General features: G+C 39.9%; 1 protein-coding gene across 1 annotated transcript; it reads right to left on the bottom strand.

Annotated features, from left to right (window-relative positions):
* Positions 1–11,567: 11,567 nt before the first annotated feature.
* LOC131904428 (zinc finger and SCAN domain-containing protein 4-like) lies at positions 11,568–15,199 on the bottom strand. The gene is given in 4 exon segments (XM_059255594.1): positions 11,568–12,163; positions 12,166–12,258; positions 12,346–12,505; positions 14,804–15,199. Coding segments are annotated over 4 exon segments (1,245 nt in total).
* Positions 15,200–16,147: the final 948 nt, after the last annotated feature.

Genomic DNA, 16,147 nt, shown 5'->3' with positions numbered 1-16,147 from the left:
CTTGTAGATTTAGTCTCTCGAGATTTCAGTTTAAAGATTCCTGGACTGAGTTTGTGGGGATTTCTTACCCTTTTCATCTTTAGAGATTGTAGCCTTTGTGGGATTAGAGAATTTTGGAGTAGAACCACAATTTTCCATATGTAATCATAAGAACATTTACAAGGATACATATGTAAAAATTTTTAAGGACAAATCACACAAGAACTTCTTTGTAACATAAAGTATATCAGAAAAGCCATGCTCATTCCACAAACTGGGATTCAGAAGGAACACTTAGTTCTTCATTTTGTAAGAAAATCTTAACTCGCAGAGACATGAAGTATCAAATATTGATGAAATTCCATTGGATCTTAGAGAGCAAGGTGTTCATTGTTCCATCCTGTAGTTTATTCCCTCTCATATGCCACTCAAGTGACATGTCTGGTGTGACAATGTTGTGGAAATATGGATGGAAAAGGATCACCTTAAGGAAAGCCCCACACAGGAAAGTTCTTTCACTTGAAATCAAGTATTACAAAGCAACACCTTAGTATGCACTATTATTATAAATTTTAAATAAAAATTAATTAAAAGTTGTAATCATAGCTCTGTGGCCCATTTGTTTCATTTACTACATGACTGTCTCTTGACTCCAGATCCTACATGCCATGTTCTGTGTCATCCACTTTCTAGATGGCTCATCAGAATACCTGTATTATGTAATATTATGTTCCTTTTTGTCAATTTTTCTTTATTAAGAAATTTTCTACTCACTCTACATACCACCCACAGATCCTACCTCTTCCAATCTCCCAGCTCTCCCTCCCAAGCCACCCCACATCCCCATATCCCTCAAATCAAGTTCTCGAATGGGGTCAGCAAACCCAGCATACTGAGCCTAGGCAGGTCCAAGCTCCTTCCCACTGTAACAAGGCTGCTCAGGGCACCACACTACAGGCACCAAATTCCAAGAAGCCTGTCCATGCACCAGGGATGGACACCAATCCCCCTGCCTGGGTGTTCCCCAAACAATTCGAGCCAAACCACCATCTTCTATATCCAGAGGGCCTAGTCCAGTCCCATGGGGGCTTCCCAGCCACTAGTCTACAGTTCATGGGCTTCCACCAGTGTGGCTGGTCATCTCTGCACTTCTCCTGTTGTGATCTCGATGTTTCCCGCCTGCAGAATCCCTCCTCTCTCTCATCAGTTGGATTCCCAGAGCTCAGCCTGGTGCCTGGCTGTGGATCTCTGCATCTGCCTCCATCAATCACTGCAAAAAGGCTCTATGATGATTGTTAGGGTATGCGCTAGGCGAGTCACCAGAGTAGACCAGTCCAGGCACCCTATGGACCACTGCCAGCAGTCCAAGGTGGTGTCATCCTTATGGGTTCCTGAGAGCCTCCCAAGCACACTGCCTCTTCCTTTTGCCATGATGTCCTCATCTATCATGGTATCTCCATTCCTACCCTCCAACTCTGTCCCTGTTCCAGCTCAACCCTCCCATTTCTCTATGTTCTCATTCCCCACACCTCACCCTCTGACACCCCCTCCCACACATCCAGTCTGCTCCTGTAGATCTCATCCACTTCTCCTTCACTGGGTCATCCATGTGTCCCTCCTAGGGTATTTCCCTGTTAGCTAGCCTCTCTGCAACTGTGGGTTGCAGTCTGGCCATCCCTTTCCTCACATCTGGTATCTACTTATGAGTGAGTACATACTATGTTTTTCCTTCTGAATCTGGGTTACCTCACTCAGGATAATATATTCTAGTTCCATCCACTTGACTGCAAATTTCTTGATATCATTTTTGTAACGGCTGAGTAGTATTCCATTATGTATATGTGCCACATTTTCTTTATCCATTCTTCAATTGAGGGGCATCTAGGGTGTTCCCAGGTTCTTGCTATTATGAGTAGTGGTGATATGAACATAGTTGAGCATGTGTCCTTGTGGTAAGATTGAGCATTCCTTGGGTATATGCCAAGAGTGGTATAGCTGGGTCTTGAGGAAGACTTATTCCCAATTTTCTGAGAAACTGCCACACTGATTTCCACAGTGGCTGTACAAGTTTTCATTCCCACCAACAGTGCTCCATATCCTCTCCAACATAAGCTGTCTTCAGTGTTTTTGATCTTAGCCATTCTGACAGGTGTAAGATGGTATCTCAGAATTGTTTTGATTTGCATTTCCCTGATGACTAAGGAGGTGTTGAGCAGTACTTTAAATGTCTTTCAGCCATTTGAGATTCTTTTGATGAGATTCTCGGTTAAGCCCTTTAGCCTGTTTTGTAATTGGATTGTTCAGTACTTTGAATTCTAGCTATTTGAGTTCTTTCTATATTTTGGAGATCATCCCTCTGTCAGATGTGGGATTGGTGAAGATCTTTTCTCAATTTGTAGACTTCCCTTTTGTCTTAGGCGGGTCACCAGAGTAGACCAGTCCAGAACATTTACAGGGATACATATGTAAAATTTTTGCTCTACAAAAGCTTCTCAGTTTCAGGAGGTCCCATTTATTAATTGGTCCCATTTATTAATCTCAGTGTCTGTGCTGCTGGTGCTATATTTAGGAAGTGGTCTCCTGTCCAATGGGTTCAAGACTACTTCCTACTTTTTTTTCTGTCAATTTCAGTGTAACTAGATTTATGCTGAGGTCTTTAATCCATTTGGAATTGAGTTTTGTGCATAGCCACAAATACAGATCTATTTGCAATCTTCTGCATTTGACATCCAGTTATGCCAGCACCATTTGTTGAAGATGCTTTCTTTTTTCCCGTGGTACATTTTTGGCTTCTTTGTCGAAAATCATATGTTCATAGGTGTGTGGATTAATGTCAGGGTCATCAATTGGATTCCGTTGGTCCATGTGTTGGATTTATGCCAGTATCAAGCTGTTTTTATTACTCAATACTAGAGCTGAGGTCAGGGATCATGATGCCTCCAGAGGTTGTTTTACTGTACAGGATTCTTTTGGCTATTCTGGATTTTTAGTTTTTCCATATGATGCTGAGTATTGTTCTTTCCAGGTCTGTGAAGAATTGTGTTAGTATTTTGATGGGGATTGCATTGAATCTGTAGATTGCTTTTGGTAAGATTGTCATTTTACTTTGTTAATCCTGCCTACCCATTTTCTGACATCTTCTTCAATTTCTTTTTTCAGGGACTTAAAGTTCTTGTCATATAGGTCCTTCACTTGTTTAGTTAGAGTTATCCCAAGTTATTTTATGTCATTTGTGACTATTGTAAAGGGTGATGTATCTCTGATTTCCTCCTCAGCCTGTTTTTCAATTGTGTATAGGAGGGCTACTGATTTTTTTGAGTTAATCTTGTATCTTGCTACATTGCTGAAGGTGTTTATAAGCTGTATGAGTTCCTTGGTCAAATTTTTGGGGTCTCTCGTGTATACTATCATGTCATCTGCAAATAGAAAAAGCTTGACTTCTTCCTTTCCAATTTGTATCCCCTTGATCTCTTTATGTTGTCTTATTGCTCTGGCTAGAACTTCAAGTACTATATTGAATACGTATGGGGAGAGTGGACAGCCTTGCCTTGTTCCTGATTTTAGTGGAATCGCTTTGAATTTCTCTCCATTTAATCTGATGTTGGCTGTTGGCTTGCTGTAATTGCCTTTATTATGTTTAGGTATGTTCCCTGTATTCCTGATATCTCCAAGATCTTTATCATGAAAGGGTGTTGGATTTTGTTGAATGCCTTTTCAGCATCTGCTGTGGGATGTATGGCAAATGTGTTGCTAATTAATCAATAAAACACTGATTGGCTGTTGGCTAGGCAGGAAGTATAGGCGGGGCAAGGAGGAGAATAAAGCATGAGAAGATACCGGTAAGCCACGAGCCATGTGGCAAGGTATAGATTAATGGAAATGGATTAATTTAAGCTGTAAGAACAGTTTGCAAGAAGCCTGCCACGGCCATACAGTTTGTAACCAACATAAGTCTCTGTGTTTACTTGGTCGTGTCTGAGCGGCTGTGGGACTGGCAGGTGAAAGAGATTTGCCCTGACTGTGGGCCAGGCAGGAAAACTCCAGTTAGAAATGGCATCCAACGTGGTGGCAAGAGTTTCCACCTAAAACCTGAGAAAAGATTCTAAAACCGAGCTTAAAAACAGTTCCTAATTGTCTCTCTCAAATGAGCGGCAGCTGCCGGTTTGAGCTACTGGCCAGTTCCTAGCATATGCACACGACCTGCAGTATGGCAGGAATGAGGCTTCTGCAAGTGGCACGTTAAGCTGCATGGTGGATTTAGCCTTTGCAGGTACAAAACAAAAAAAGAGGTTTTTGGGCTATACACTGCTTGGATAAAAGCATAGACCCATGATAGCTCCCAGAGCTGGTGGTAAACGTAGCCGTGTTGGGAAGCTGAGGTGGGCGGAGCCAGCAGCCACAGCTGCTGCAGTTTAAAGTGATAGATTCACAATAAGACAGATTCAGATGTAATAGTTTACAATGTGTGTAAAAATGTACGTAGGCTTGGAAGAGAGAGAAAAAGAAATATATACAGTTGTATAAAGAAATACATAGTTTTTAAAAATAAAGTCTTTAAAGAGACAGTAAAGGTAATATAAAAAATAAGCCACGTAAAAATGGATATTACACAGAGAATCTGGATTGTGTTGTCTTTGGGATTCTTAACTGCAGAGAGATATTTGATTGTAAAGGAAGCTGAGTTAAACCAAAATGTATATTTTAAAGATACCTTGACTTCAAAATTTGAATGTAAGGATATGTTACTTTGGAAAAGAGACTCTGCTTTTATTTCCACAGAAAGCCAGAGGCTATGGATTTGTTTAAGATTAAGATACATCAGGTTTGACCAGCCAAGACCCCCTGAAAGATCTCCGATGACACCATGGCCCAGATGATCCAACATCCAGAATGGTTTGAAGGCATCTGGCTCAGACGATACAGCCTCATGGACTGTTCCATAATTCTAAAATTTTCTTTGTTTCCCCATAAGATACAGCGCCCCCCTCCAGCAGGAAGTAGTAAGAGAAGCTACGCCCAAATTCCCAAATTATATGTAATTTTACTTTGTTAAGGTTAAAACCTTCCTTTTTGAAAAAAAAAAAGGGGGGAAGTGCTGTGGGATGTATGGCAAATGTGTTGCTAATTAATCAATAAAACACTGATTGGCCGTTGGCTAGGCAGGAAGTATAGGCGGGGCAAGGAGGAGAATAAAGCTGGGAAGTGGAAGGCTGAGTCAGAGAGACACTGCCAGCCGCCACGATGACAAACAGCATGGGAAGATACCGGTAAGCCACGAGCCATGTGGCAAGGTATAGATTAATGGAAATGGATTAATTTAAGCTATAAGAACAGTTAGCAAGAAGCCTGCCACGGCCATACAGTTTGTAACCAACATAAGTCTCTGTGTTTACTTGGTCAGATCTGAGCGGCTGTGGGACTGGCAGGTGAAAGAGATTTGCCCTGACTGTGGGCCAGGCAGGAAAACTATAGCTACAAGCATCTAGTGACATGATCATGTGTTTTTTTTCTTTGAGTTTGTTTATATGGTGTATTACATTGACAGATTTTCATATGTTGAACCATCTTTGCATCTTTAGGATGAAGCCTACTTGGTCATGGTGGATAATTGTTTTGATGTGTTCCTGGATTCAGTGAGCCAGTATTTTATTGAGTATTTTTGCATCAATGTTCATGAGGCAGATTGATCTATAGTTCTCTTTCTTTGTTGCATCTTTGTGTGGTTTGGGTATCAGGGTCACTCTAGCCTCATAAAAAGAATTTGGTAATATTCCTTCTGTTTCTATTGTGTGGAACAATTTGAAGAGTATTGGTATTAGCTCTTCTTTGAAAATCTGGTAGAATTCTGCACTGAAACCATCTGATCCTGGGATTTTTTGGTTGGGAGACTTTTAATGACCTGTTCTATTTCCTTAGGGGTTATTGGTCTATTTAAATAGTTTATCTGGTCTTGAGTTAACTTTGGTATGGGGTACCTATCCAGAAAATCGTCCATTTCTTTCAGATTTTCCAATTTTGTAGAGTACAGGTTTTTGAAGCGTGACCTGATGATTCTCTGGATTTCCTCATTGTCTGTTGTTATGTCCCCCTTTTCACTTCTGATTTTGTGAATTTGGATGCTCTCTCTCTGCTTTTTGGTTAATTTGCATAAGGGCTTATCTACCTTGTTGATTTTCTCAAAGAACCAACTCTTTGTTTCATTGATTCTTTGTATTGTTCTCTTTGTTTCTACTTTATTGATTTCAGCCCTCAATTTGTTTATTTCCTGGTGTCTGTTTCTCCTGGGTGAGTTTGCTTCTGCTTGTTCTAGAGCTTTCAGTTGTGCTGAAATTTCTCCAACTTCTTTATGTGGGCATTTAGTGCTATGAATTTTCCTCTTAGCACTGCTTTCAAGGTGTCCCATAAGTTTGAGAATGTTGTACATTCATTTTCATTGAATTCTAGGAAATCTTTAATTTCTTTCTTTATTTCTTCCTTGACCCATTGGTGATTCAATTGGGCATTATTCAGTTTCCATGAGATTGTATGATTTCTGTAATTTTTGTTGTTGTTGAAGTCTAACTTTATGCCATGGTGGTCTGATAAGACACAGGAGGTTATTTCAACTTTTTTGTATCTGTTGAGATTTGCTTTGTGACCAAGCATGTGGTCAATTTGGAGAGGGTTCCATGGGGTGATGAAAAGAATGTATATTCTTTTGTGTTAGGGTAGAATATTCTGTAAATATCTATTAAGTCTATTTGAGTCATAATGTCTGTTAGTTCTCTTATTTCTCTGTTAGGTTTCTGTCTGGCAGACCTGTCCATTGATGAGAGTGGGGTGTTGAAGTTTCCCATTACTAGTGTATGGGGTTTGATGTGCGATTTAAGCTTTTGTAATGTTTCTTTTACGAATGCCAGTGCCCTTGTATTTGGGGCATAAATATTCAGAATTGAGACTTCATCTTGTCGGATTTTCCCTGGGATAAATATGTAGTGTCCTTCCCTATCTCAATTGATGTTAGTTTGAAGTCTATTTTATTAGATATTAGGATAGCTACACCAGCTTGCTTCTGTAATCCATTTGATTGGATTGCCTTTTCCCAGCCTTTTATTCTGAGGTGGTGTCTGTTTTTGAAGTTGAGGTGTGTTTCTTGTATGCAGCAAATGGATGGATCTTGTTTTTGTATCCATTCTGTTAGCCTGTGTCTTTTTATAGGTGAATTGAGACCATTGATATTGATGGATACTAATGACCAGTGATTGTTAATTCCTGTTATTTTTTGGTTGGTAGTGTTTTATGTTTCCCTTCTTTAGTATTTGTTGGTATGGGACTATCTCTTGCCTGTGCTTTCATGGGTATATCTAACTTCCTTAGGTTGGATTTTTCCTTCAAGTACTTTCTGTAGGGCTGGATTTGTGGAGAGATATTGTTTAAATCTGGTTTTGTCATGGAATATTTTGTTTACTCCTTTTATGTTGATTGAGAGTTTTGCTGGGCATAATAGTCTGGGCTGACATCCACGGTCTCTTAGTATCTGCATAACATCTGTCCAGGATCTTGTGGCTTTTAGAGTCTCCATTGAGAAGTCAGGTGTTATACTTATGGGTCTGCCTTTATATGTTACTTGGCCTTTTTCTTTTGCAGCTCTTAATAGTTTTTCTTTACTCTGTATGTTTAGTGGTTTGATGATTATGTGGCAAGGGGAGTCTTTTTTTTTTTTTTTGATCCAGCCTATTTGGTGTTCTGTAACCTTTTGTATTTTTATAGGCATTTCCTTTTTTAGGTTGGGAAAATTTTCATCTATGATTTTGTTAAATATATTTTCTGTGCCTTTGAGTTGGTATTCTCCTTCTATCCCTATTAGTCTTAGGTTTGGTCTTTTCATGGTGTCCCAAATTTCCTGAACATTTTGGGTCATGACGTTATTGGTTTTAGTGTTTTCTTTGATGAAAAGAATAGAAGAAATACTTCTATTGTATCTTCAATGCCAGAGATCCGCTCTTCCATCTCTTGCATTCTGTTGGTTATTCTTGCACGTGTAGTTCCTGTTCATTTACTCAGATTTTCGACTTCCAGCATTACCTCAATTTGTGTCTTCTTTATTGACTCTATTTCAGTTTTGAAATCTTGAACTGGTTCCCTCATTTGTTTAATTGCTTTCTTTTGGCTTTCAAGGGATTTACTGATTTCTTCCCATTTTTTTGTTCGACTTTTCCTCGACTTCTTTTTTTATTTCCTCTTTTAAGATCTCTAATATCTTCTTAAAGTCATTTTTATGGTAGATATCTTCCGTTTCTTCTGTGTTGGGATGTTCAGGTCTTGCTGATGTAGGTTCAGATGGAGCCATAATGGTTTTTATGGTTTTGATTGTATTTTTGCACTGGCATCTACCCATCTCTTTCTCCACTTGGTGCAAGTGGTGTCTGTATCTGAGAGAGCCTCTCTTGGTCTGATTAATACTCTTGATCCAGTGGGAGCTCTTGGTCTAGTCAATGCTGATGAACTTTTTGTCTCACGATCAGCTTAGTCCAACTGGCGCTAGTGGGCTCTGTCTCAGGGAGCAGCTGCAGTCTTACCATGTGGTAGATGGTGGTAGTGTGACCTGTGTGCAGGATGTCTGCCTGTCTACTGGACTCTTAGCCCAGTTGGGTGCTGGCAGACTCTATCTCAGAAAACAGTTGCAGTCCCAGAGGGTGGGTGGGTTTGAGGAGCTGGGGCTTGGGTTACAGGGTGTGATGGGGGATGGGAGTAGTCTGACCTGTGTGCAGGAGGTCTGCCTGCCAACTGGCCTGAAACTGGAACTCCAATGGGTGAGTGTGTAGGGGCATAGGGTTGTGCCCCTTGACCCAAAGCCTAAGGGGTGGGACATGTTTTCGGTATGAGGATAAAGACTCACCTCTTAGTCCAGCCAGGTGCTGGCAGGCTCTGTCTCAGGGAACAATTGCAGTCTCAGAGGGTGTGTCCTGACTGTTTTCTTAAGGTGACCCTTTTCCATCCATATTTCCACAACATTGTCAGACCAGACATGTCACTTGAATTGTAGTGTCTACATATGAGAGGCAATAAACTACACCTTGCTCTCTGAGATTCAATGGAATTTCATCAATGTTTGATACTTCATGTCTCTGAGATTTAACATTATCTTACAGAATGTAGAACAAGTCTTCCTTCTGAATCCCAGTTTGTGGAATCAGCATGGTTTTTCTGATATACTGTATGTTACAAAGAAGTTCTTGTGTGATTTGTCCTTAAAAATTTTTACATATGTATCCCTGTAAATGGTCTTATGATTACAAGAACTTATGGAAGAAAAACGTGGCCAGATTAATGAGTTTGATTTTTCACCCTAAAAAGGTCTTTCTGAGATAGCCTTATTGTCCACCTGTATATTTCTTGACAAACATTATTGTTGGTTTAATTACACAGGATTAGGGCATGTGTCCCCACTAGCACTGTGATTTGGATTCTTCTGCCTCAACTGCTTGAACACTGATTCTCTATCTTACTCATAATACACTAACTTGCTATTGCAATTACTCATGTTGTGGGGACAGCCAAACATAAAATTATTTTTGTTGCATCTTCATTATTGTAATTTTGATACTTTGATGAATTGTAATATAAATAGCTTATTGAAGGATATAGGATGCCTGTGTACGGTCACTTGGCCTCCAAAGAAGTTGAGACCCACAGGTTGAGAACAAGTGCATTTTAATGTTGGATTACACACATATGTCACAATGGGCATCAAAAATTGAACCTTTGATTTTACTTGGTGTGTGTGATTTTTTCATTTTGTTGTCTTTAGAAAAGCTCTCATGTAGGCAAGGGTGGCATGGAACACACTATGTAGCAAAGAAGGACTGAACTTATGATCCTCCTGACCACATCTCCCAGGTGCTATGATGCAGGAATGCACCATGCCATCAGGATATCTCATTGTTATTAGCTGAATTCTGTTTTCTGACACTCACATGTACAGGTCTTAACCCCCAAACCTAGGATATGACCTTGTTTAGAAACATATGGAAAACTGTGGTTCTATTCCAAAATTCTCTAATCCCACAAAGGCTACAATCTCTAAAGATGAAAAGGCTAAGAAATCCCCACCATCACAATCCAGGAATCTTCAATACTAAAATCTTGAGAGACTAAATCCCCCCAATGTACAAGTCTCATGAGGAAAATAAAAAGACTGGGGAACATATCATAAGGAAAGGGATCAGAAAGCCAAATGCTGGGGAAAGGATCAGCCTCAAGGTACGCCAACAATAAGAACTTCAAAGTGGCCAGGTGGAGATGGCATACCCCTTTAATCCCAGCACAGTGGGAGGCAGACCAGGCAAATCCCTTTGAGTTTGAGTCCAGCCTGGTCTACAGAGCAAGATCCAGGACAGGCACTAAAACTACATGGAGAAACCCTGTCTTGAAAAAATAAAAACAAAAAAAAGAACTTCAATAACAAAATGTATAAATTGTATTGGTATTCATGTCAGCTCATTTGTTTTTTAATAAATTGAAGGCTCCTGGTGACTAGCTGTAAGGCTGCACTACATACATCAGGGGAATATCATGGTTTGCCACAACATGTCTACAGGTTACTTGAACTCAGCTAGGCTTCAACCTGGAAATCACCAACACATACACAGATGCCAACATCTCAATCAGCCTGTGCTTGTCTTCAACGCTGCACAGAATCCTGTTTTACAATATACATATTAGTCCTTTTTCTTTTCTGTAAGATACTTTTTAGAGTTCATTCGTTGAAAACATTTGCCAATTGCCTTCTATTTGTTATTATGTGAGGTCAGCATCCACACAGCTCCCTCTATTCCATAAGTTTCTAGGGACCTCTGGATAGAGCTATGAAGATTACAGTGGGACTATAAGGGAACCGATAAAGATGGCTCGTTTGAGCCACTGTGAGCATCTGAAGGTTTTTTACTCTACATCAGGACCCTGTCCAACCTGTGGGGGCACATTCTTGAACGTTAAGCAGTAATCACTCCTAGCATGGGAGATGGCTGAGAGCGCAATGCATTTATATTGCAAGCCTGAGACTTGGGATTGAAACTTTAATGGGGTACCAAAAGTCAGAGGAAATGGCAGGGCACTGACATGAACCTGTAGAGATAAGGGCTGCAGAGCAGAGAATGTTTGGAATCTGTAGTACCAGACATACTTATGTACAAAGCTCCTAACAAGAAAGACACTGTCTCAAACAAGGCAAAAATAAAGAACTGACAACACAGTCCTCTATTGTCCACTCGTGCTGTGGAACTGAGACCAAAAAAAGCAGACAAAAACTCACAAAATCACAAGCACAGGCCACACAAAATATTCATGAGAGGCAATTGTATTACAATTCTATTCATTTATTTAATATATATCAGGCAGAAATTATAAGCTATTTAAGGCTTTGGAAAAATATTACTTAACATAAAACAGACTCATCTTCTTTATCCACAAAGACAGATGGAACAATCCAGAAGTTACAAGTCATGTCTTCAATGGTTACTTGCTGTTTAGAAGCTACATGCTTCTTCATCTACAGATGAAACAGTAAGCTGTAGCCCTGCTATTATCTGGTGAGGAAGGTACTCAGTTCAGTCTGTTTTGTGGCAATTCCTCCGGTGACGGTGGTATGTGGATGACTGGCGGAAGCTACGGTTACACAGGGAGCAGGTGTAGGGCTTCTCTCCTGTGTGAATCCTCTCATGAGCTTTCAGATTGGTTTGATTGCTGAAAGACTTTCCACATGTACTACATTCGAAAGGTTTATTTTCCTGGTGTATGACCTTATGTACTCTCAGGTCTGAGCGAGTATAGAAGCCCTTATGACATGTTTTACAGACAAATGACTTTTGCTTCTTGTGTATTCTCTGGTGGGCGGCAAGTCTACTGGGATATTTAAAGGTTCTGGGACATTCCTCACATTTGTATGTCTTTGAGTCTCTGAGGGGTCTCTTTTGACGACGCCCAGGTGTGGAGCTTGCATCAGGATTCTGGCAGTCTTCTGTCTGCTCTGGACTGGAGGTCATCTCTGGTTGTACTTCCATAGGGACATCTTCAGAAGAAGTTCCTCTATGAAATTCTTCCTGATACCTAGAGGTGACTTGACTTGTTCTGCTTAAATCCAGAGGATTTCCATCAGAAACACTTCTGTCTTTAGGTTCATTAAACTGAACTTGTTGGATAAGGAAAGGGAGTCCATGTCATTTCCAGGACTACTATCCCCATCATTTACATCACTATTGCTCCAGCCATTGTTTTGGCTATCTTCCGAGTCTTCATGTCCTGTGGAAATAAGAGAGTCTATGAAACTTTGCCCAAGAAAAGATCCCAACACAACCCCCTTCCTCTGTGCAGCTTCCTGACACTTACCTGTTGTCAATAACATGTCTTGGGGGATTGGCAAGGATGTCCTTGTACTCTCTTGTATTGAACTTCTTGCTGATTGCTGTTCTTTCAGAAGGTTGATGGTTTCTTCTAAAGACATGTTCTTAGAAAAGAGGGCTTCCTGCCCCTGCATGGAGGTGTGAACCTATAAACAAAGCCAGAGGACCATTGCCAATGATTCTGTGGATTTGTGGATGAGTGAAAACCTGTCCTCTAACTGATTGCACGGGATCACTGAACTATGAGTTAGGTCATTTGTCTATCTCTCATCTCTTATGGTGTTATTATGTCATTCACAAGTTATGTTCTCTAAAGTCCTTATTCACAATGTATTTGCAAGTGTTGAGTCACTGTACCAAGGGAAAAGGTAAGGTTAGGTTTCTGCAATGTCTAGCCACAACATATTCTTCACCTGGTCAATGCATTGAACAAGGAAATGTATTCCTGTTCCAATTCAGAAAATAGAGACTTACTCCATCAAAAAAGGCTTCCCATTTTTTTCCAAGGACTGTCCCCATTCCACCCAATCTAGGGCAACTATAATGAAATAGCTGGTTTACTGAGAAGACCAAGGCTAGGTAGGACATATCAAGGAGGGAGGTAGTCTGGAGATCGAGAAGACCCAAAGGAGCCTGTAAAAATTCTGACATAGACTTGCCTGTGGGCCTTGCACCTCTAGGGCCTCTTCTGTTAATTGATGGGTGTTATCTGTTCTAATAATTTTTTTGTTTAACAAAGAGTTGTATGGCTAGTGTTTCTCTGTGTCTCCTTAATTTGTAGCTCCTTATTTTTCTTCCTTCTCTCGCACCCAGGATCTATAGTTATTAATCAGTGCCCAGAACCCTTAACATTTCTGTAGTCTTTGTCTGAAAGATAGCTGCTATGCTAGAAGCTCCTTATTAAGCCTTTGATTAGTAATAGTTAGTTTTTTTCTGAAATTCTTAGGATGTCTACAGTAACTGTGTAATTGATGTCCTTTTGGTGTCCTGGTGTCATATTGGCAATTATAACTTTCTGCTTTCATGCGCATGACTCTGACATTTTCATTCCCAGATAGCTGAGGATTTCCCATGCCCCACTTACGGCCATTAGTCTGTCAGTGGTCCCTATCTCTTCCACTGTCACTTCACTTTGCTGTGGGAGTGGGTTGTATTTCCAATACCTATATTTTTGGTTGCTAAATTTAACTACTAACTCTAGATAAAAACCCTTGGTTGATGATGCCCCTAGTATCATAGCTCTATTTCTAAGGGGTGTTGTTTTGTATTATTAAGTCCTTAGTACAACACACATCTGACTGAAACCCTTCTAACACATATATTGTCTCCACCTAAACATGCTGTCTCTGCTGTTAGGAAGCTGACAGCATTTTATTTGGAACTCAGTTTCAATCATGAAATGATCAGTTTAAAACAAAATCAAAGGAGTGAAATGTGGGATAAAACAAACTGAAATGACAATGTGTGCATAGAGTAAAAACCTGAAATAAACATCAGAGTGTGGTGGTGGACAGCTTTAATCCAGTACTTGAAGTGCTGGGAAAGTATAATTCCTCTGAATCCTACTCAAGCCAATTGAATAAAAGTCAGTCCCAAATGGGAAAAACCCTAAAGAAGCAGTGAAACAGGCCAACTAATATCCAAATTTAAAAGTTTAAGGCAATAAGAACTTATTTCAACCATGACATTTAGAAATGTATGTATGGGGTGTTTGAAAAATATCACCACCTTGACCATTTCTGAGAGTAACTGAGAATTATGCAAACCTAGACATTTATAGAAGTTTCAATGTAGTTTCATCCAAATTAAGAATTTCAGTTCTAAAACTTTGAATTGCAGCACTATTATTCATCAGGACTTTTCTTAAGGGTGTGTTGGTGTTGAATGCTCATTTAATAGCCACATTTCAGCATCAGAAATCATATTCTACATTCCTGCACATTGAATTTTTTACATAGGATCTTAGTGACATGTCGTAGACAATTTAGAAAACCATTAAGTCAATTAGATCCCCAGTTTACACAGCCCAGGTCCTGGAATAACAGACTAGGTCTGAGAGCCAGAATTTTAAGTGTGTGCTGCAATTCCAACTAAATACTCATAATTACAATATAATCACCTACCTAAATGAGCCATCTTCCTATCCCAGCCAGGGTCTCTATTCTAAACCCTTACAAGCTTTGCTCAAATATCATCTCCCAGTCTCCCTATCATCGTGTAAAGAATCTAAATATAATTGTATCTGTCAAAAGAGCCATGAGCTTCTTAAACTTATAATCCCATTAAATTTATATCACATTTACAGTAGTAAATAATCTCCACTGTAAATATTTTGTGAAGTGGCACAGCCTCACATATAAAATAACTACATCTTCTTACTTTTCCCCAAATATAAATGACTGTCTTGATTGATAACTTAACCATCTCTCAACCAAGGTACTCACCATGATAGGAGGCTTCAAGGACTCATCAGTCAGATCCTCCATGAATCTCCCCAGGTTTCTGCCATTTGATTCCCACTTCTCTTTCAAGGCAGACTTGACCTTGTAGTGTCCAGTTTTGAGAAACTCAGCCAAGACCAGCTGAGAAATCATCTGCTCCTTGCTACGCTTTTCTGGCTTCAACCAGGAGTTAAACCATTTCCACATTGCTTGCAGTTCCTGCTTTGCACAGTAACCATTGTCATTTGTGGGAAAGTTGAGCTGAGCAGTTGAGAAGTTACAGATATCTTCTTCCCACTGTAAGGAAGTATCCTGGCTTGGAAAGAAGTTCCTGTTGTCTAACACAAGGCCACTTTCTGGTGACTGGAGTTTAAAGAAGTTGTTGTGCTGTGAAGCCATTCTGTTGAGACTCCTCAAAAAATTCAACTTTCTCAGTCAAGTATCTCTCTTGTGACTTGATGATCTATTTAAGAAAGTTGTGAATATGTTAAAGCTATAAATTAAACTTGACATAATTAAATAACAACAACTAAGAGTCTTATCACAGATGGTTTCTAACGTATTGAGGATTTACTATTGCTGTGAAAGACACCATAACCACAGCAACTCTAATAAAGGAAACATTTCATTTTGGTGGCTCACTTACAGTTCAGAGGTTCAGTCCCTCATTTTGGGGAGCATGGCCTCAGAAAGTCAGAGGTGGTGCTAGAGCTGAGACTGATACACAGTACATCAACAGATATAATCTTACACATTGATTGAAGCTTGAGAAAAAGACCTCAAATCCCACCCCAATAGTGACTCAATTACTCCAGTTGGTGTGGTCCACACTAAAGGTGTGCCCTCCACATCAAGGTCTGGATTAAAGGCATGTTTCATTCAGTCTTCTACAACAAGGCCACACCTCCTAAGAGTGCCACTGCTTATGAGTTTATGGGTCCCAGATACATTCCAATAACCACAGTTCCATTATTTCTTGACAGTAAATACTTCAACAGGGTCCTACACAATTTATTCTAGAGACCAGAACAAAGAGATGGGAGTGTAACAGTCCATGACTCATCAGAGAGAAACAACCTGGATTGAGGATGGAATGACCTGAAGGAAGAGAAAAGCAAGGTGTTCAGTAGCACAGGGCTATCTGTTCCTTCCCTATAAAAGGTGAAGTTGTAGTTGCTGAAACTCAATATTAAGATTCACCCTTGTCTCCCATTCTAAAGAGCCACAAAGCTAAACTTTCATAAGAAAAACTTTGAAACTGAATGACCAACAACCTTTAACTCACAGGACAGCCAAGACAAGTCTATAAAAAAAGCATATTGCTATCCTTCAGAATTTTAATGATTA

Source organism: Peromyscus eremicus, chromosome 1 (genome assembly GCF_949786415.1).
Source record: "Peromyscus eremicus chromosome 1, PerEre_H2_v1, whole genome shotgun sequence".
Lineage (NCBI taxonomy): Eukaryota > Metazoa > Chordata > Mammalia > Rodentia > Cricetidae > Peromyscus > Peromyscus eremicus.
Note: the sequence above shows the minus strand (reverse complement) of the source record. Positions and strands in the feature narration are given on the sequence as shown.